This window comes from Chamaea fasciata, unplaced genomic scaffold (genome assembly GCF_029207755.1).
Source record: "Chamaea fasciata isolate MVZ Bird 193981 ecotype frontalis unplaced genomic scaffold, bChaFas1.0.hap1 SCAF_25, whole genome shotgun sequence".
NCBI classification, from domain to species: Eukaryota; Metazoa; Chordata; class Aves; order Passeriformes; family Sylviidae; genus Chamaea; species Chamaea fasciata.
The window spans coordinates 2,810,173-2,830,504 of record NW_027094110.1 but is presented as its reverse complement, the minus strand read 5'-3'; the positions used below and the strand labels follow the sequence as shown (position 1 = coordinate 2,830,504).

The 20,332-nt window shown below is 61.9% G+C and overlaps 1 protein-coding gene across 1 annotated transcript; it reads right to left on the bottom strand.

Annotated features, from left to right (window-relative positions):
- Window positions 1–1,102: 1,102 nt before the first annotated feature.
- Window positions 1,103–19,199, bottom strand: TFEB (transcription factor EB). Its single transcript, XM_066204177.1, has 9 exons — window positions 18,683–19,199; window positions 6,055–6,299; window positions 5,476–5,730; window positions 5,307–5,387; window positions 4,613–4,733; window positions 4,413–4,469; window positions 3,955–4,030; window positions 3,673–3,820; window positions 1,103–3,377 (listed from the first exon to the last, which is right to left on the bottom strand). Exons 2-9 carry the CDS (start codon window positions 6,247–6,249, stop codon window positions 2,937–2,939), a joined length of 1,374 nt encoding a protein of 457 aa, XP_066060274.1. The 5' UTR covers window positions 6,250–6,299; window positions 18,683–19,199; the 3' UTR covers window positions 1,103–2,936.
- Window positions 19,200–20,332: the final 1,133 nt, after the last annotated feature.

The window sequence follows — 20,332 nt, the reverse complement described above, 5'->3', positions numbered from 1 at the left end:
CTCTCTCCCCTTTATAATTTTATTTTCTCCCCGCCACCCTCCTCTCTCTCCTCCCCGCAGCACATAAAGGGATGACAGCGCTCCGAGCCAGGGTCTTTTGCATTTCTGAGTTGGTTCTGTTAATTGGAAGGAGGGTTAAGAATCTGCAAGGTCGTTTCAATCTCCATCTGACCTTCAGAGTAATCCTCTATGCCAACACCAGAGCATGTCATTAAAATGAGGCCCCTCTTCCATATCCCGGCATCCCTTTATTCTCTCCTTGTGCACATTAATTGCTCATAAGTTGATTTGATCTCCCTATTCTGCAAGAAGTAAATTGCCCTCTTATTTCGCCATTTTCATCCTGTTTTCTTAATTAGGCCCTTAAAAATCTCTAGGGCCTCAGCCGGGCCGCGGGCCTCATCCTGGGAATAAATTTTGATCTCAAGGCTGATAAAGAGTGAGCAAAGCCCGGGCTGGAACAATGTCATTGGCTCCCCTCCCTCCCCTCGTGCTATTCTCCTGACATGAAAAGGCTATCAGTTTTTCTCTGTGTTAATATAGGAAATAATTCACACTTCAGGCGTTGTTCTCTATTTAGTGTTCACGCTCCCCTGATAAATCAAATCAGGGATTTCTTTCTTTTTTTTTTTTTTTTTTTTTTCCTCTTCTCTCTCTAAAGTGTCTGGAACCGCTGGCTCCTTCTCCCCTCCCTCACCACCACCTTCAGCCTCTTCTCGCTCTTTTTTCCCCTCCTTCTCCTTTTAATAAAGTTTCCCAGATAAGCCCCTGTGATTTTCCAGCCTGGGAAGTCTAATTTAAGGTGGATTTTCTTGCTTTTTTTCCCCCTCCTGTGTGTGTTTAACACCAGCACCGAGGGGAGCGGGAAGCTGGCACGTGGCTGAGGGGCTGCACACGTGGCTTGGGATAAGTTTTGCCAGGCACAGGCTCAGCAGGACACTTTAAAAGTTGATTTTTTTTTTCCCCCCCCCTTGCACTAGGCAGGAGAGTCCCTAAAACCTGCCTGGACCCGGAGTCCCAGCACCCAGAAGGGTTTTGCAGAACCCTGAGGTGGTGCTGACCCAACCTCCAGGACAAAGAAGCAGCTGCCACGCTCCGGGGATGTTGTAAATAAATATATTTTTAATGATTTCTTCTTCCATTCCAGTTCATTCTTTTATACATTTATTTATAAAACAGTAGTAAAATTTTTTAATCAGAGCACAGTGCATTAAAAAAAAAAAAAAAGAAAAACAAACAAAACTCCCAAAAAGATTAAAAAAAAAAAAGTAATTATAATCCACAACTGTTTACTCACAGCCAGGGGAGACATCTCGTGCTGAGCAGTGGCCAGGCCTTGCTCAAGGGCACCCTAAAGCCACAATAATCCCAATTTCTTGCAGGAATTTGTGCTCCTGCCCTGGAGCACCCACCCAGCCCCTCAGGAGGGCACAGATCTGCGACTCTCCCACGCCCACAGGTCCCCAGCAGGGCCAGGGGTGACCCTGGTGGGGACAATTCTCTTTCCAGGCACTGACGGCAGCACACAAAGGGTGCCAAGGCCTCCTGTGAACACCCCCAGACCTGCAGCTCAGAGCCCCTTTAGGCCCTGGGAGGGGCTCTGAGGTCTCCTGCATCCTTCTCTTCCCCAGGTGAGCGCACCTGGAGCCCCTCTCTGGTCACCCAGTGTCCCCTCAGGTCCCTTCCTGCCCCAACTCCTCCTCCCTCTTCCTCCCTCTCCTCCTTCCACACTTCCCCACACCCTCACGTCCCCTCTCCAGGGCTGTCCCCCACCTCCAATCCCAAATCCAGCCCCCCAAGGGCCATCTCTGTCCCCTCCAGGACATCTGTGACACCCCAGGGGGGACAGAGTGACCAGAGTCACCACCAAAGGGTCTCCTCTCCTCCCTTCTCCTCTTCTCTCCACCCTTCCTCCTCTCCCTGTATGAATCCCTGGAGGATTTTCCCTGTGACCAGTGTCCCCCTGCCCTTCCCAGCTCCCTCCCAGCTGGATTGGGAAGTCGGGACGTGAGGCAGAGCCCAGAGCAGCTCCCCCAGCACAGAGCTGGGCAACAAACTGGTGACACTGGGAAGAGAAACAAAAACCCCCCCGGAGTCCAAGCTCAGGTTTGGCAGCTGGCACAAACCACTCCCTGCTCACAGCCCGCACCTTCAGGCCCACGTGGGGCAGGACTTTCCACAAGTATCCCCGAAAAGACAGGAGTGTAAAAACCCTTTTATCCTCCCAGGAAAGAGCCGGGGCTCGGTGTCACGGGGCGCAGACACTGTGGGGACACCTCGGGGTCACCTGGCAGCCTTGCCCAGAGGTTTTGGGGTGGTGGGTGCTGCCCCATAAGGTTGGGGGGGGGTGTCCCAGGGGGTTGGTGGAGCCTCGAACCCCTCAGTTCCAGATGTTCTGGATTCCTGCAGGCAACACCCCCGGCGGTGCCGTTAATGAACACGCACTAATTAACACCTTGTCACCCTCCCGTGACCCCCAGAGACAGCGGGTGCTCCCGGAAAGGAGGGACTGGATGGACTGGGAAGCATCCAAGGGCTGGGGAAGACTCCAGAGGGTGGGGATGAAGGATCCCAGAGCAAGGCGAGGAGACACCGAAGCGGACACAAAGCGCTCCCGGGGGCTCGAGGCTCCGAGGAACCGCCCCGGGGGAAGGGCGAGAGGCCGGCAGGGCTCTGCTGAAAGGCAAAAGCAGCCCGGATCTCGCTGCCAGGCTGTGGAATCTGCAGTCAGGGCAAAGCCAGGAAGGTCCATTCCCGCTCCTGGCAGAAAGAAGCTGCGGAAAGACGCGGCGGCAGCCGGCCCGAGCCCCCCGTTGCATAGACAAAGGTACTCCTGGGGAGATTCGAGTGCACGGGGCAGGACGGGCTCCTCCTCCTGCCAGGAGTGTCCTGGGACTGGCCCAGCCCAAGCTGGCGCTGCCCCAGCAGCTCCCCGGTCACAGCATGTCCGTGTCCTCCATGCTGAAGCTGCTCCGGCGACTGCTGGCCTTGGAGGCCTCGGGGGACATGGCCGAGAACAGGGGGTCAGAGGCCAGCGGCAGCATCGTGTCCTGCATCAGCATCAAGTCCAGCTCCTTCTTGGATAGGGATGGGAAGGAGGAGCTGTGGCCGGGCTCCAGGCTGTCCGGGAAGCCCTGGGAGCCGTCATCGAAGCTCAGGCTGTGGGTGAAGTCCAGCTGGTGATAGGGAGACTGGGGCGGCGCGGGCAGCGCCGGCTGCGGCTGCGATTCGGGGTCCAGGGATGGCAGCAGTGGCTCCAGGGTCCCCTCGTCCCCGCTGGCCTCTTGCTTCACCACCTGCTGAGCCAGCTCGGCCACGTTGACGCCCGAGGGCGAGGAGGTGGGCAGCCCGTGGACACGTGCCTGCATCTCCAGCTCCTGCCAAGGGGACACAGAGGGGCTTTGGTGGGCGTGTGGCACTCGGGGACACCGCACAGGGACATTCCTGGAGGTGGCAGGGACTGAGAAGCTGCCAGGGAAGGAGGCCCTGCAGGGTCTGTGGTGATCCTCAGCACGCTGCAGTGAGCCTCTGACATCAGGTTTGTCACAAGACTTTGCTCCTGGTGCCAAAAAGAAGCAGGAGATGCCCTGGCCATGCCCTCGGCGGGGCAGGAGTGAGGGGCTGGAGGGGCTGGGGTGCAGCAGGGACAGGGCAGAGCCCAGGGAAGCTCACCTGGATGCGGAGCAGCAGCTGCTTGTTGGTCATCTCCAGGCGCCGCGAGTGATTCTCCAGGTCCCGGGACCTCTGCAGGTCCTTCTGCATCCTCTTGATGTAGTCCACGGACGCCTTCAGGATTGTCCCTTTGTTCCAGCGCACGTCCCTGTCACCCAGGGTGGGAAAAGAGATGGACCTGAGTGCCAGCAGTGCCCTCACCCCTCCTCCAACCACCAAGGAGCCCCCGGTGATCCCGGTGATCCCAGTGATCCCAGTGCTGCAGGGGCCGTGGATACGTACAGGTCGTTGGCTTTGGGGATCAGCATTCCCAGCTCCTTGATGCGGTCGTTGATGTTGAACCTTCGCCGCCTCTCGACTGCGGGTGAGGAGAGGGATGGAAGTGAGGAGGCAGCAAGAGCAGGGAAGGCTCCGTGTCCCTCCTACATGTCCCACATGTCCCTCATGTCCCACATCCCTCTGTGGCTCCCCAGCCAGACCCTCTGGAATCAGGGAGCTCAGGATGAGGAACCTCAGGAGCCAACCCTGCTCCATCCCTGGCCTGATGTCCCCCCAGGGAGGACACTGGGGTGTCTCCTGCACCCCATTCTGCACAGCCAGGAAGGAGGGGCTCAGGGGGTCTTTCCTGAGGGTCAGCTGGGATGGGAAGGGGGACCCAGCTGAGAGAAAGTGGGAATGAGGATGAGCAGTGATGGGGAGAGGCTGTGGGGTCAGGAGAGGAAAGGCAGGGCCGAACTCACTCAGGTTGTGATTGTCTTTCTTCTGGCGCTCTTTGGCCAGGGCTCGGCTCTCGGCATCTGCAAGAGACCCAGGGTGTCACCCAGAGGGGACAAGGCTGCTCCTCACCCCACCAGCACCCCGGGCTGGCATTGGAGCCTCTGTGCCCCCATGGGGACAGCGCAGCCCCATTTCCGTCACTCCCTCTGGGACCACGACCTACCTGTGAGTTCTCTCTTCTGGGTGAGGTCGGCGGGGCAGGAGCTGCTGGTGACACCGACGAGTGACGCCGTCACCTGCGGGTCCCCGCTGTAGACATTCATGTGACTGCTGGACATGGGCAGCTGGAAAGCAGAGGGACACCTGGGTTAGCTCCATGGGGACCGGGATCGCGCCCAGCTGGGATGGGAGTGCACAGCCTGGCCAGGTGGAATTGTCTTCCCAGGTCCTTCAAGCAGCTTTCAGCAGAGCAGGAAAGCAAACAGGACTTCAAAAGGCACAGCTGATCCCCTCCCGTGGCCAACATTAAAATAGGGCAGAGGAATCACATCTGAGAAGGGCTGGGCAGGATGGATCCCACTGGGAGGCAACCAGCTGCCACATGGATCTGAGCTGGGACACGGTGCTGCCCTGGGGGAGCTCCAGGCAGGGAAACCTCTCCTGGCTCTCCCATCTCCCCACCCTCACTCCCTTCCCACGCCTCTCTCCCAGCTTTTTAAAAGGCTTCCCAGCTGTCCTCAAGGGGGGAAAAAGCTGGAGAACTGATCCTCGTGGGTGTTGCTGTCTCTGGGGACAAGGCTGGCTCGGGCTGCCACCAAGGCACCGCTGCAGGGATGTGGCAGAAGGTGCCCTCGGTGCCACCTCTGTACCTGCAAGGACAGGGCTGTGTGACCCCCTCGCTGTCACCCCTCCCTCACCGTGTTGGGCATGTGGACTTCGGGGTTCATGTAGCCCAAAACGTCATCCAGGCGCATGATGTCATCGATGACCTCATCGAACTGCAAGGGAAAAGGACAAGCTCCCGTGGGCTCCTCTGCCCTTGCCAGCACCCCGGCGTGTCCCCAGCGGCCCGGTGACACTCCTCACCTCCCGCTCGGGGTTGGAGCCGATGTTGAGCATGGCCATGGGGCTGTTGGGAGCGCTGTTGCCCGCCGAGGAGGACAGGACGTGGCCGGGCCGCACGCCGGGGGACGCGGCCGGGGGCGGCTTGGGAGAGTGGCTGGCGGGGCTGACGTGGGCAGCGAACTTGTTCCCGTAGGTTTCCGACAGATACGCCTGGACCTTCTTGTCCCGGGACTTCTGCAGGTGGTAGGTGGTGGGGTTCTCCAGGTAGGACTGGACCTGCGGGGACAAAACCCATCAGGGACCCCCGTGGGTCGTCCCAGAGCTGGGTAAGAGGAGGGGACACCACGGTAGGACTGGACCCGTGGGGACAAAACCCATCAGGGACCCCAGTGGGTCATCCCAGAGCCGGGTAAGGGGTGGGGACATCACAGTAGGACTGGACCTGCAGGGACAAAACCCATCAGGGACCCCAGTGGGTTGTCCCAGAGCCAGGTAAGGGGTGGGGACATCACAGTAGGACTGGACCCGTGGGGACAAAACCCATCAGGGACCCCAGTGGGTCATCCCAGAGCCGGGTAAGGGGTGGGGACACCAGGGTACCTTGAGGACCTCTCCGGGCACGGGCGGTGGGGACTGGAAGTGGACGGGGGTGTTGATGGCGGGGCTGGAGGCCACGGGCATGCGCTGCTGCTGCATGTAGCTCATCATCATCTGCTGCTGCACCCGCTCCCGCTCCGCTTCCTGCTGCGCCTGCTGCTTCATCAGCTCCATCCGCAGCCCGATGCGGGACGCCATGGTGACACACGGGGCTGGGGGCCACCGGCCCGCCTGGCACGCAGGTCAGCCTGGCAGGAGGACACGGCGCGTCACAGCGGGGAAACTGAGGCACACACATCCCCAGAGCACCCGCTAATCCGGGAGGATCAGGATGAGGAACCTCAGGAGCCAGCCCTGCTCCATCCCAGGCTCGTGGCTAATCCAGGAGGATCAGCCCAGGGCTGGCTGGATGCCTCTGCCCTCCTGTCACAGAGCAGGAGGACACGGTGCCACCACCCAGCCTGGCTGTGAGACCCCCCCCACAGCTGCCTCCTTACAGAAAACAACAGTGAGAAAGTCAAAAGCACCCCCCAGGAAGCTCCAGAGAAGGGGAACTGCCGAGGATGAGGATGGGGAAGGGCGCCCAGAGCCGGGACCGACAAGGAGAGGGAGGAAATCGGGGTCTGGCAGGGAGGGAACCCCGATGGAGCAGCCTGAGCACTCACCCCGGAGCCACTTCCCAGCGACGGCAGAACCCAGAGCGAGCCCAGCAGCCAGAAAGGGAAAGAGAAAGCGAGGAGGGAAGGGCAGGAAGAAAAGGCCGGCGGGTGCCAGGAGCCGGGGGCAGGTCGAACCCCCCGTGCCCGAGGCCGGCTCGGGCGCGGGGCGAACAAGGGCAGCTCTGTGCGGGGCCGGCACGCGAGCGCGGGGACGGGGGGGACCCGCCCGGCACAGACCGGCCCTTGTTCCCCCGGACAAAGGGGACGGCGGCCCGCCGAGGGTGGGGGACGCCGGGGCACGGCGAGCCGGCCCAAGCCTTCCCACGGCGCTGCTTTCCCACGCGGGACGTGCCGCAGGGCTCCGGAGCGCAGCATCCCAGGGAAGCGCAGGAAAAGCTGCCAGGGGAACGGGCAGGAGGGGGGGAAATAAAAACCCCAGAGGAATCCGGAGGGTTTGGCTCGTTTAAACGCCGGGTTCGGAGGCGGAGGTGACAGCCACCCGGAGCCGGTGCCACGCGCTACCCGGAGGGGAAATTAAATCAAGGCAGCGCGGACACGGCAGCGCGATTACACAGCTCAAGAGCAGCTATTGAGCGGCCAGGGGACGGGAATTAATTAGCCATGGTGGCCTGTCCGGAGGGGGATGGGAGCCCAGAGCCGGGGACAGCCATCCGCTGGAGCCTCGTTAAAGGGGGATGTGGGAACAGCCTTGGAGGAGGGCACGGTGGGGAGGAGAAATAAGGGGGTGTTGGGGTGAAAAAGACCCCAGTGAGAGCCCCAGAGGATGGAACAAGGCTGAATTTAGGGGGAAACCCCCAGGTGATGCCCACGGGGGATGTACAACCCCAAACCAAGGCTGATTTTAGGGGGAAACCCCCAGGTGATGATGCCCACGGGGGATGTACAACCCCAAACCAAGGTTGAATTTAGGGGGAAACCCCCAGGTGACGCCTACGGGGGATGTACAACCCCAGACATGAAGGGGAGGCCGAGAGGCTTTTCTCAGGAAGGGGCTGGCACCCGTGGGTGTCACGGGAAGGACGCCAAGGCACAGCCACCCACACAACACAGCCCCCCCTGAGCCCTGCTGGCCCCGCTGCCACCACCCAGCCTGGCACAGAAAACGGCGCTGGGAGAGCCAAAAGCTCCCGAGAAGAGCTGCAGGAGACGAGGATGAGGATGGGGAAGGGTGGCCAGGGCTTAACTTGGGTGAGGAGAGCTGGGGGGAAATTAGGTCAGGTTTAAAATAACCCCTTTGGTTCTGCTTGGCTTCCCCCCCCCAGCCCCCAAAACGCCGAGCAGCTTCTGCTTTCGCTCTGAGTCAGCCCCGCCAGGAGGGCGGCAGCGGGACAGGATGGGGACAGGAGGGGACCCGAGGCTCACGTCCCACCCTGGGGACACCTCCCGCCCTCCCCTGACCCACGGGGACAGCCAGGAGAGCCCGTGGAATGGCACCTCCACCCCGGTATTCCTGGGAGGGCGCCCAGAGCCATCCCAGCACCAGCGGGAGCCCCAGCCTGGTCCCTGCTGGGAGAACCCAGCCTCGTCCCGGGAGGCTGCAACGCCCACAAGAATCAGCTCTCCAGCGTTTTTTCCCCTCCTTGAGGACAGCTGGGAAGCGTTTTAAAAAGCTGGAGAGGCGGCAGAGAGGCGCGGGGAGGGAGCGAGGGTGGGGAGACAGAAAAACCAGGAGAGGTTTTCCCGGGCTCATCGTGGTGGAGGCCTGGAGAGGGAGATGGAGCTTTGGGAAGGGGATGGAGGGGCTGAAAGGGAAGGAAAATCCGGATGACCCCGGCCCCTCTCCACATCCCGACTCTGCTTTTCCTGTCTGGAGCGCACGGGGCTGTGCAGGCTCCAGCCGGGCTCCACCAGCACCCCGCAGCCCCACGGCGGGGCCGGAGCCAGGGAATGCATCTCCCCTTCCAAACACCTCTGCCGCCGCTCAGCAGCGCGGTTATTTCTGGCCCTTCCTCGCCTTTCCCTCTGCGGGTGTTATTTCAGCGAGAACCCGACGTCCCGGGGTGGCACGCGGGGGTGGCTCCAGCCGGAGGATGCCCAGAGCTGCTCCAGCCCTCCCTCGGCCCCTCCAGGACTTCACACAGCCCTGAGCTGTCCCCTCACTCCCCTGAGCTGTCCCCCAGCCCCGTGAGCTGCCCCCAGCCCCGCGGTGACAGCCGCTGGTGACACTCGGTGGTGACACGGGGGTGGCTGCCCAGCAACCGCCAGGACGTGCCGAAGGGACATCGGGCGCTGCCCCGCAACGCCGGGGGCCAGGCTGGTGACACAGCCAGCGCCACCTGAAGGGACACAACACCTGGACGAGCCACCCGGCTGTCCCCAGGCTCCAAATCCGAGCTGCCCGCAGGCCGTTTTCCCAGATTTAGCCCGGGTGGATCGCGTTACCCTCCCGGGGGAGGTGGCACCGGGTGGCCTCGGCCAGTGTCACCTCCTGCCACCGCTGTGAGAGCGGGGAGCGGTGCCCTGGCGAGCTGAGAGCCCCCGGACTCACTGCACGAGGCCCCAGTCGCCGCTGTGTGTTATCTCCCGGTCGATGCGGCCGTTTTAGCAGCGGAAAAATCGATCAGCAGCTCAGGCAGGAGAGGGGACCCCCGGGGGAAGGAGGAGGGGACAGGGCAGGGACCGTCCAGCCACCCGCAGCCCCAGCCGAGGGGCAGCGAAAAGGAAAAGGAGAAGAGAGAAGTGAAAACAGCCCTGCTGCTCTGCTCGCCACCGGCCGGCCCAGCCTTCCCTTCCTTCCTTCCTCCTTTTTCGTTTTCCAACACCCCGGGCTGGGGAGGGACACGGGAGTGGCGGGGGAGGGGGGGCACAAGGGACCCCAGCCCGGGCAGGCACAGCCAGCCCTGAGCCCAGGGTTTGCTCCGATGTCACCGAGCTGTCACCGAGCTGTCACCGAGCTGTCACCTCACCACGTACCCACAAAGCCACCCCACCAGGGCCCCAGCCTGGGGACAGCTCTGCTGTGTGGGGACAGGGGACAATGAGGCTGGGTGCAGAACAGAGGGGCTGGGAGACCCTGCAGGTGACAGAGGGACTTGGGGACCCTGCAGGTGACAGAGGGGCTGGGAGACCCTGCAGGTGACAGAGGGGCCTGGGGACCCTGCAGGTGACAGAGGGGCTGGGAGACCCTGCAGGTGACAGAGGGACTTGGGACCCTGCAGGTGACAGAGGGTTTTGAGGACCCTGCAGGTGACAGAGGGACTTGGGGACCCTGCAGGTGACAGAGGGGTTTGGGGACCCTGCAGGTGACAGAGGGATTTGGGGACCCTGCAGGTGACAGAGGGGCCTGGGGACCCTGCAGGTGACAGAGGGGTTTGGGGACCCTGCAGGTGACAGAGGGTTTTGGGGACCCTGCAGGTGACAGAGGGACTTGGGGACCCTGCAGGTGACAGAGGGTTTTGGGGACCCTGCAGGTGACAGAGGGACTTGGGGACCCTGCAGGTGACAGAGGGGTTTGGGGACCCTGCAGGTGACAGAAGGGCCTGGGGACCCTGCAGGTGGCAGGGCCAGCAGGTCACAGCTCCCCCTCGCTCCGGGCCAGCCCCGTGTTCCTCATTTTGCCATTTTCAGCAGCCACGCGGGGTGCAGGGTGGGGGAAGTTGCACAAAACCCTCCCCAAACCTGCTTGTTTTGGTCACTGCAGCACAGGAGCGAGCAGCAGGGCTGAGAGAAAGCGTGGAAAAACTGATGGCACTGCCACCAAGGCCAGGGGACAGGGCTGGGTGTGTCCCCTGGGGGCTGCAGGGACACCTCTGCAAATGCAGAGGGACAAAAGCTGTCCCTTGTCACTCCAGGGGATCCCTCACCCTCCGTGTGCCCAGAGTGGGGGCACAGAGAACCTGGATTAGGGGTGGAAAAGAGGCTGGAAAAGACAAAATTTAGAGAATTGAGGGAGAGGGAAAAGGGCCTGGAGGCACAGGACACAGGGAATGGCTTCCAACTGCCAGGGATGGATGGGAGATTGGGAAGGAATTGTTCCCTGGGAGGGTTGGGGGGAGCAGGGATGGAATTCCCAGAGAAGCTGTTGGCTGCCCCTGGATCCCTGGAAGTGTCCAAGGCCAGGCTGGAGCACCCTGGGATAGTGGGAGGGTGTCCCTGGCCATGGAATGAGCTGAACTTTAAGGTCCCCAACCACTCTGATCACCCAGCCCAGCAGCACCCGGGCTCCCCCCAGCACCCCCAGGTCATCCCCAGGGTGACAATGCCACAGGGACACCTGTGTGACACAGGGGACACCCCAGGGCTGCTCTGCACATCCCTGGGCTCCCTCCAGCCCCTGGGGACACTCAGCCCCCTCGGCAAGGCCACCACGGGGGTGGTTTGTGCCCTGCTGGGCACCCCCAGGGCCAGGGCTCGGCAGGAATCGCTCCTCTCCCTGGGAATGCTCGGGGTGGGCAGCCCCAGGGAGGACTGTGGGGCTCAGGGGAGGATTCCTCCCCACAAACCATCCTTGGAAACCCTGATCCAACACCAACGCCGGCCACGAGGTGGGACCAGAGGCTCCAGAGATCCCATCCAACTTTTGGGTGGGAAAACAGGAGGATAACCCCATTTCCAACCCCCGAGAGCAGCAACAGCCTCCCCATCAGCCACCCAGGAGCTGTGTGGGGCAGTTCTTGGGATCCCTGGGAACCATCCAGGCTCCTTCCCATCCAGATGTTTGAGGCAGTTCCTGGGATCCCTGGGAACCATCCTGAACGCATCCAGAGGCTCCTTCCAACCCAGGAGCTGTGGAGCGGAGTTCCTGGGATCCCTGGGACTCTTCCCACCCAGGAAATGTTTGGGGCAGAGTTCCTGGGATCCCGGGGAACCATCCCAGCCCCATCCAAAGGTTCCTTTGCACCCAGGAGCTGTGTGGGGCAGAGTTCTTGGGATCCCTGGAACTCTTCCCACGCAGGAAATGTTTGGGGCAGAGTTCCTGGGATCCCTGGGAACCATCCCAGCCCCATCCAGAGGCTCCTTCCCATCCCAGGAGCTCTTTGGGACAGTTCCTGGGATCCCTGGAACTCTTCCCACGCAGGAAATGTTTGGGGCAGAGTTCCTGGGATCCCTGGGAACCATCCCGGCCCCATCCAGGGGCTCCTTCCCCGCGCTGGGAGCACGCAGGCCCGAGAGGGAGAAGGAGCAGGCAGAGGAGGGCCTTGGCAGAGGCCGGCCGGGGTCAGTTGACAGCAGAACGAGGGGTTGAGTCACCAGGACTGTTTTTAGCGCCGGCATCTCAGCAACGCCCGAGCGAGCGGGACGTCGTTCACGGGCGCTGGGTCAGAGGCCAAATGTTTTCCCTGCCCCGCGTTAAACACCGCGCCGGGAAAAGGGAAAAGGCCCCAGGGATCCACCACGGAGGGGAGGAAAACATCAGCAGGGCTGGCCACGAACAGCCAGGGGAGGCTGGCCCACCCCGCAGGGCTCAGGGAGTCGCTGGAGGGAGAAGGATCAGGCCCTGATGCCACACGTGTCCTTTGTCACGGTGTCACGGAATGAAAAGTCCATAAAAACCTTCCTTGGTGGCGCCAGGAGAGCCCAGCTGGCCGTGGCGGCCATGGAGGGGTTAATAATACACACACAGCCTTGCTCTGGTGTCTCCCCACCCCAAAAATCCTCTCCTCCACCCCCCAAAAAACCCACAGGGCTGAGGGAAGGCTGCTGATCATCACCCAGCTGGGCACGGCACGGGGAGGTTGGAAACTGCAGGGCAGGGTTGGGGTGTGGGGAGAGAGGCAGGGGGATCCCCAGGACCATCCCAGCCCCATCCAAAGGCTCCTTCCCACCCAGGAGCTGTGTGGGGCAGAGTTCCTGGGATCCCTAGAAACAATCCCAACCCCATCCAGAGGCTCCTTCCCACTCAGGATCTGCGTGGAGCAGAGTTCCTAGGATCCGTGGAACTCTTCCCACCCAGGAGCTGTGTGGGGCAGAGTTCCTGGGATCCCTGGGAACCATCCCAGCCCCATCCAGAGGCTCCTTCCCACCACGGAAACCTTTGGGGCAGTTCCTGGGATCCCTGGGAACCATCCCAACCCCATCCAGAGGCTCCTTCCCACCACGGAAACCTTTGGGGCAGTTCCTGGGATCCCTGGGAACCATCCCAACCCCATCCAGAGGCTCCTTCCCACCACGGAAACCTTTGGGGCAGTTCCTGGGATCCCTGGGAACCATCCCAGCCCCATCCAGAGGCTCCTTCCCCGCACTCCAAGCACTGAGAGGGAGAAGCAGCAAGCAAAGGAGAGGTTTTGGGGTTGCCAGACCCTCCGAGGTTGAGCAGGAGCTGCAGAGCCCTGATTGAAACATCACTGTCCGACTGACGGGGCTGGGAATTCATGGGAATTCACAGCCCCTGCCCCCTCCCCGGCCTCCCCCCCCCTCGCCCCCGCCCGTAGCAATTAAAAATAAAAGTGTGAACAGGCAGGAGGATGGGCTGAGCCAGCACCCCGGCAGCGGGGAGCGATTAATCAGGACAGAGGAGGGGACCGCGGTGACCTTGGAGGGGACGGGCGGGCTCCAGGTCCTGCTCCACATCCCGGGAAAGGAGAGAAAACCCCGGGCCCGGGTCACTGCGGGCGATTTGGGTGTTGGCTTTTTTTAAAATAACCGCAGAAATGAGCGATCGGGGGAACTGGGAGGACGGCACCGGGATCCAGCCGGGCAGACACGGCTCCAGAGGGCCGGGACAGCACCGCCACCCGCTCCAAAATCCTACAAACTATCCCTGAAAGTGGAGAGAAACTATCCCAAAAAGTGGAAACCATCCCAGAACGTGGGGATAAACGATCCCAGAAAGTGGAAACCATCCCCAGAAGTGTGGAGAAACTATCCCGGAAAGCGTGGATACAACATCCCTGAAAGTGGAGAGAAACCATCCGAGAAAGTGAGAAGAAACCATCCCACAAAGTGGAGAGAAACTATCCCAAAAAGTGGGGAGAAACTGTCGCTGAAAGTGGAGAGAAACTATCTCAGAAACTGGGGGAAACCATCCCAGAGTGGTGGATAAACAGCCCCAAAAAGTGGAAACCATCCCAGAAAGTGGGGCAAGATAATCCCAGAAAGTGGGGATAATCCACCCCAGAAAGTGGGGATAATCCACCCCAGAAAGTGGGGATAAACCACCCCAGAAAGTGGGGATAAACCACCCCAGAAAGTGGGGATAATCCACCCCAGAAAGTGGGGATAAACCACCCCAGAAAGTGGGGATAATCCACCCCAGAAAGTGGGGATAATCCACCCCAGAAAGTGGGGATAAACCACCCCAGAAAGTGGGGATAATCCACCCCAGAAAGTGGGGATAATCCACCCCAGAAAGTGGGGATAAACCACCCCAGAAAGTGGCGATGCTCCACAAAACCAGCATCTCCAGGCGCCCCAAGCCCACGGTGCCACCAGCGCCAGGCGACAGCGGCCACCCCGCGCCCCCCTCCCAGCGCCAGAGTCCCTCCCAGCGCCTCCCCCATCCCTCCTCCCTCTCTCCGTGCCAGCTCCGTGCTGCTGCAGGGAGGTAATATTTATATTTATCAACACGGTGTCCAGCCCCGAGTCTCGGTGGAGGCAGAGCTCGTGTAACCAGCACCCACAGCCTGAAAAATAAACAAATCGGGGACATCCCCGTGCCTTGCCCTCCCAAAACCCGCCCGGGGCTCGCCGTGCCCTCCCCAGCGCCGCTTTACCCGCTCAGGAGAGGTCTGTGCCGTGCCCTCCTTCCTGCCAGGCTCAGCTTTCCTGCTCCCTGAAGGTCAAACTGGTCTCTGGGGAGCCCCCGCTGCCAACCCAGCCCCTGGCCTGGCACGGTGCCGCCTCTCCCGGGCACGTTGTGCCGGTTGGACCCGTGCAGGAGGAGCACAGAGGGTTGGGGTTTTTTTTTTTTATTCCCACCAGGCTGGGATTTCTCCTTTAACCTGCCCATTTCACCCCCCCCCCCCCCCAAAATGCTCAGCTGGCAGCAGTGTTCCCCTGGGAAACGCTCCCCGTGTGTGCCAGGTGGGTGCAGCCCCCCCCTCCCCTCCTCATTTATTCCCTCCCAAAATATTCCCACTCCCTGCGGCTGCCCCCCAAAATCCCGAGGGCACGGCCTGGGCAGGAGCCAGGACTCGCTTGTCCCCGAGGCTCCAAGAACTGCCCTGGCCGTCCCCACGCCGGGAGTTTCAGGTTAATCCGGATTTTGCACCCGTTTAACCGAAGGAGGGGAGCGAGGCAGAGCTCAGGGTGTGGGGAGTTTGTTTGGGGCCGAACGAGCTCGGGGGGAAAGGTGACAAAACTCCCCGGGGCAACTCCTGGAAGAGGCTTTAAAGATAAGGTGGTACAACTTGTGGGACACTGGGAGACCTTGAGCCCGTCCCAAATCATCCCACGGTGCCCATCCCAACGCTCCTGCTCCGGCTCTGCAGCACTCACCTCCCCAAAACTCCCCACCCCGGAGCTGCCCCCGGGCCTCCAGACATGGAGCATTCCCGGTTTTCTCAGCCTCCTGGGAAGGTGAGGAGCAGCACCCAGAGCTCATCCTGGAGCACGGGACTCCGGCATTCCCCGGAATTCCACATCAGGGGACCCCCGTGCAGGGAAATCCGCACGGAAAACCTGCTCCAACCACAAGCCAGGCGCCAGGAGGATGGACGATCCTTGGAATGGATTTGGGAAGAGCCATCGAGGCTGCTCCTGGACGTGCCAGCGAGAGGAAAAAAGGGATGAGCACATAATCCCTGTGTGGTCAGGGGGACATGGCCCCTTCCAAGTGTCACAGCGCCGGTGACGATGACCACGGAGTCACCAGTGTCATCCCACCGGGATCACACAGCTTGGAAAAGCTCACGGAGGTGGTGCCACCACGGGAAGGCCACCACAGGGCAGTGTGACAGCACACCTGGCACCTCCGAGCCCACTCTGCTCTTCTATGGGGTTGTCAAACACCCACTGCTGGCTCCCTGGGATCCTCCTGGGATCCTCCTGGGATCCCACAGCGAGCAGGGGGCTCTGGGAAGCTGTCAGGGAACAGCCACCACCACCGTATGCCACGGTGCTGCCACAGGGACGTGTGGTGGCACTGCCACAGGGACGTGTGGTGGCACTGCCCCACGCCCAGGACACCGCTGCTTCCCCCTGCCCACTTCCTCTTTGATATGGGATAACCCCACGCAGGGCAGTGACAGAACAGCCAGTCCAGCTTTGAGGCGCCCTCTAAAACCACCCCCAAAAACTCCGGATGGGAGTTTTTGTCCCCACAGAGGGGACAGGGATGTGGCAGCTCCGTATCCCTGCTGTCTGCAGCCCAGGAAAGGAGGGAGAGACATCAATCCAAGGATGAGATCCCATCACATCAGACCCCCAGCTCCCCATTCCAACACACGGGAGGAGCCAGAGGATGTTTTTCCTGGATTTTTGGAAGGCGACACCCCCAGCGTGACCTCCCCAGCCCCATTTCCCTGCCTGTTGTGCTGCTCGGGCCACCCCACCCTCACATCATCCCAAGGGGCTCTTCCCATTCCCCACAGCACTTCCACAGGAAAACAGGGAATGCAGGGCAGGGCAGGGGGGACCAGGAGCACGCACGTGCTGTGAGCTCGGTGCCCGTGAAGCGCGGAAAAAGCCATAAAAGCCCTGGCTGGGATCAGGGCTCCATCCCGAACGCCCGGATGCTGGATGGCCCCGCTGCCGCCAGCTCCACCCCGCCGCAGTTTCCGACTGATAAGGGCGGCCAGGCCGGGCCGGCATCCCTAGGAAAACACACCAGGGCCGGCATCCCTGGGAAAACACACCAGGGCCGGCATCCCTAGGAAAACACACCAGGTCTGGCATCCCTGGGGAAAACACACCAGGGCTGGCATCCCTCGGGAAAACACACCAGGGCCGGCATCCCTGGGGAAACACACCAGGGCCGGCATCCCTGGGAAAACACACCAGGGCTGGCATCCCTAGGAAAACACACCAGGGCCGGCATCCCTGGGGAAACACACCAGGGCCGGCATCCCTAGGAAAACACACCAGGGCTGGCATCCCTCGGAAAACACACCAGGGCCGGCATCCCTCGGAAAACACACCAGGGCCGGCATCCCTCGGGGAAACACACCAGGGCTGGCATCCCTGGGGAAAACACACCAGGGCCGGCATCCCTCGGAAAACACACCAGGGCCGGCATCCCTGGGGAAACACACCAGGGCCGGCATCCCTAGGAAAACACACCTGGGCTGGCATCCCTTGGGAAACACACCAGGGCCGGCATCCCTGGGGAAACACACCAGGGCTGGCATCCCTCGGGAAAACACACCAGGGCTGGCATCCCTGGGGAAACACACCAGGGCCGGCATCCCTAGGAAAACACACCAGGGCTGGCATCCCTAGGAAAACACACCAGGGCTGGCATCCCTTGGGAAACACACCAGGGCCGGCATCCCTGGGGAAACACACCAGGGCCGGCATCCCTGGGGAAACACACCAGGGCCGGCATCCCTCGGAAAACACACCAGGGCCGGCATCCCTTGGGAAACACACCAGGGCCGGCATCCCTTGGGAAACACACCAGGGCCGGCATCCCTTGGAGAAACACACCAGGGCCGGCATCCCTGGGGAAACACACCAGGGCCGGCATCCCTCGGAAAACACACCAGGGCCGGCATCCCTGGGGAAACACACCAGGGCCAGCATCCCTGGGGAAAACACACCAGGGCCGGCATCCCTCGGGAAAAGCCAGCCCAGAATCCCTCAGGAAGCAAACGCAGCATCTCCCTGGGAAAACACCGGGCTCCCCTCCACGTGCCGGCCTGAACCATCCCCACCCGAATCCGCGCGCTTCCCCAAGTCCAGCCACCGCCCCCAAATCCCAAATCAATCCCAAATCCCAAATCCCTGCTGTTCCCCGGCGCGGTTTTTGCACCTCCTGTGGCAGGTGAGCGAGAGCGGGCTGGGAGAAACCAGCCCCGTTCCCAGCTCGGGCCGGAGCAGCCGTGCATGAAGCCGAGCAAACATGGCAGGGAAGAACAGAGGAAAGGGGGGGGAAAAGAAAAAATAACCCCCCCAAAGGCTCCCTTCGCTGCCGGCCGGACCGTGTTATATAAAAAACACCAACTACCCCCGTGCCCCAAGGGCCGGGAACACGCAGGAGCGCTGGGATTCCTGGAAACAGGCCCTGCTTTCCCCGGACTCGCACCGGCTTATTTATTTATCTTACCAGAGCACAATAACCACCAGATTTTCTTCGTGGTTCTATTTTTTTGTGTTTTTTTGGGTTTTTTTTTTTTGGTGTGGGGTTTTTTTAAGGAAATTTCCCCCCATCATCTGACTGCCCGAAGCTCTGAGGGCTGCGTAATCCTTTCCTGCCTCGCAATTAATTCATGAATATAATTAATCGGGCGGCTGAATCGGGGCGGCCCCCTTTATGCCCCCCCCCCCCCCAAATTCCCCGGGAGGAGGAGGGGACACACACGCTGTGTGTCCTCTTGGTGACCCCCTAAAAGCCGTGTGACACGAGGTCCCCCAACTTTTCCCATCTTTTGAGACCCTAAAAGGGGGGGTCCCACTTTGTTTCCCCAAACCCGGGACCCCCGCGGGTGTCCTGGAGCATCCGTGCCTCAGTTTCCCCACGCGTGGAGCACCGTGTTCAGGGGGGTTCCCGATGGGAAAAGCGACCCGGGCAGGTCCCCCCGAGCTGCCGGGAGTCTGGCAGCCCCCGGGACCGTCGGTTTTTTGGGAGGGGGCACCGGGATGAGCTGCCGGAGACCCCCAAACCCCCCGCGCCCCGCGAGCAGCCGGGCTGGAGCCTCCCGGGGGCCGCTGCCGGGGGCGAGGGGAGGCACGGCGGGCGGGGGTGTTATTTACTGCAAAATAAGGGGGAAAAAAAAAACCAACTACGAGTTCAAAGCGCCCCGGGATGGCGCAGGACGGGGGGGCAGCACCCCAGCAATCCCGTATCACCCCTACAAGGGGGGCTCGGACCCGAGGGGGCCGCGCTCCGCCGGGACCCCCGGCCCTGCACTCACCCGTGGGGAACGGCCAGGACACGGAGTGGTTCGGCTCCGCTCGGCTGCGCTCGGGACTGCTCGGCCTCGCTCGGCTGCTCTCGGCCCGGCTCGGTTCGGCTCCTCGGCTCGGTTCGGCTCGGCTCGGCTGCGCTCGGCTCTGTTCGGCCTCACTCGGCTCGGCTCGGTTCGGTTCGGCTCCTCGGCTCGGCTCAGTTCGGCTGCGCTCGGGTCGGTTCGGCTCGGTTCGGCCTCACTCGGCTCGGTTAAGCTCGGCTCGGTTCGGCTATTCGGCTCGGCTCAGTACGGCTGCGCTCGGCTCGGTTCGGCCTCACTCGGCTCGGCTCGGTTCGGCGCAGTTCGGCCCAGCTTAGCTCGGCTCCTCGGCTCGGTTCGGCTGGGTTCGGCTGCGCTCGGCACGGTTCGGTTGTGCTCCTCGGCTCGGCGCAGTCCGGCCCGGCTGGGCTCGGCTCGGCCCGGCTCGGCCCCGTGCCGAGGGAGGGCAGCAGCAGCGCCCGCCCGGCCCGGCGCGGCGCGGCCCGGCCCGTTCCGCTGCCCTCGCTCCGCTCCGCCGGCCCCGGGCACGCCGGGAGCTGCAGTCCGCGCCTGCCGGGACTTGTAGTCCCCGCCCGGGCCGCGGCAGGAGTTTGGGCTTGGTGCTTTCCTTCCCTGAAACGGGGAGTTCCTCCCCCAAAATGCTTTTCTAAATCCCCAACAGTGGGGGGTTTCACCCCAAAAACGGGTCGGGAGAGGAGGGAGGGATGGGGCGGGAGGTGAAGGCAGCGCTGTATTCGGGCTGTGCAGTCCCGTCAACCAGGATCGGGCATCGCTTTTCATCAGGAACACGGGGGGATCATGGAGCTCCTTGCACCGGGATCCTGTGTCCCTTTGGACTAGGATCGCACGGGGGTCCTGCATCCCTTTGGACAGAGATCACATGGGGATCGTGGAGCTCCTTGCACCAGGATCCCGCATCCCTTTGGACTGGGAATCCTTGCAGCTTTTTGCTCCAGGATCCCGCATCCCTTTGGACCGGGATCACACGGGGATCCTGCAGCTCTTTGCTCCAGGATTTTACCACTCCTTGCCGCAGGATCCTGCAGCTGGTTGTGGCCATGGAGGGGGAGCAGCGACCTCGGGGCTTGGGGGGTTTGTTCCCTCTTTAGGGGGCCCTCGGGCTCCGGGGTGTGCCAGGGAAGCTGTGCCAGGAGATTTGGGCTGAGATGAATTGGGAACAGGGGGCTGCAGCAGGAGGGACCCTGCCGGGGCTCCCCACGGCACCTGGAGCCCCCAGGTGACCCTGTCACCTCCCTGCCTGTGCCCACAGGGTGGGGTTTCAGTGGCCAGGATCGTCCTGCTGGCAGATTTGGCTGGGAACAGCAGATTTTTGGGGTGGTCACGTGCCAGGGGCAATATCCTGCATCTCCTGAGCATCACCCACATCAAGGACAGCTTCAGGTCACCCCCCTGGCACCCTGCCCCATCCCAATCCATGTGAGCCTGCATCCAGCAGCTCCTCCTGGGGCCGTCCACACATCCCAAACCTCCAGCGCCTCAAATCCCTCCTCCCCGCCCTCCTTGGAGGCTGCAGCCATGAGTTTTACCCCTGGAGAACAAACCCAGGGGGTTTTCCTCAGCCTGAGCGTCTTTGCATGACACTTTATTCCCTGA

What these genes read in the sequence shown, in the direction of transcription:
- TFEB (XM_066204177.1), bottom strand. Translation starts at nt 6,249, where the DNA reads ATGGCGTCCCGCATCGGGCTGCGGATGGAGCTGATGAAGCAGCAGGCG. An exon ending in GCTCCAACCCCGAGCGGGAG is followed by an intron (nt 5,388 to 5,475) that starts GTGAGGAGTGTC and finishes TTTCCCTTGCAG; the next exon opens with TTCGATGAGGTCATCGATGA. An exon ending in AAGTCCACATGCCCAACACG is followed by an intron (nt 4,734 to 5,306) that starts GTGAGGGAGGGG and finishes TCTGCTTTCCAG; the next exon opens with CTGCCCATGTCCAGCAGTCA.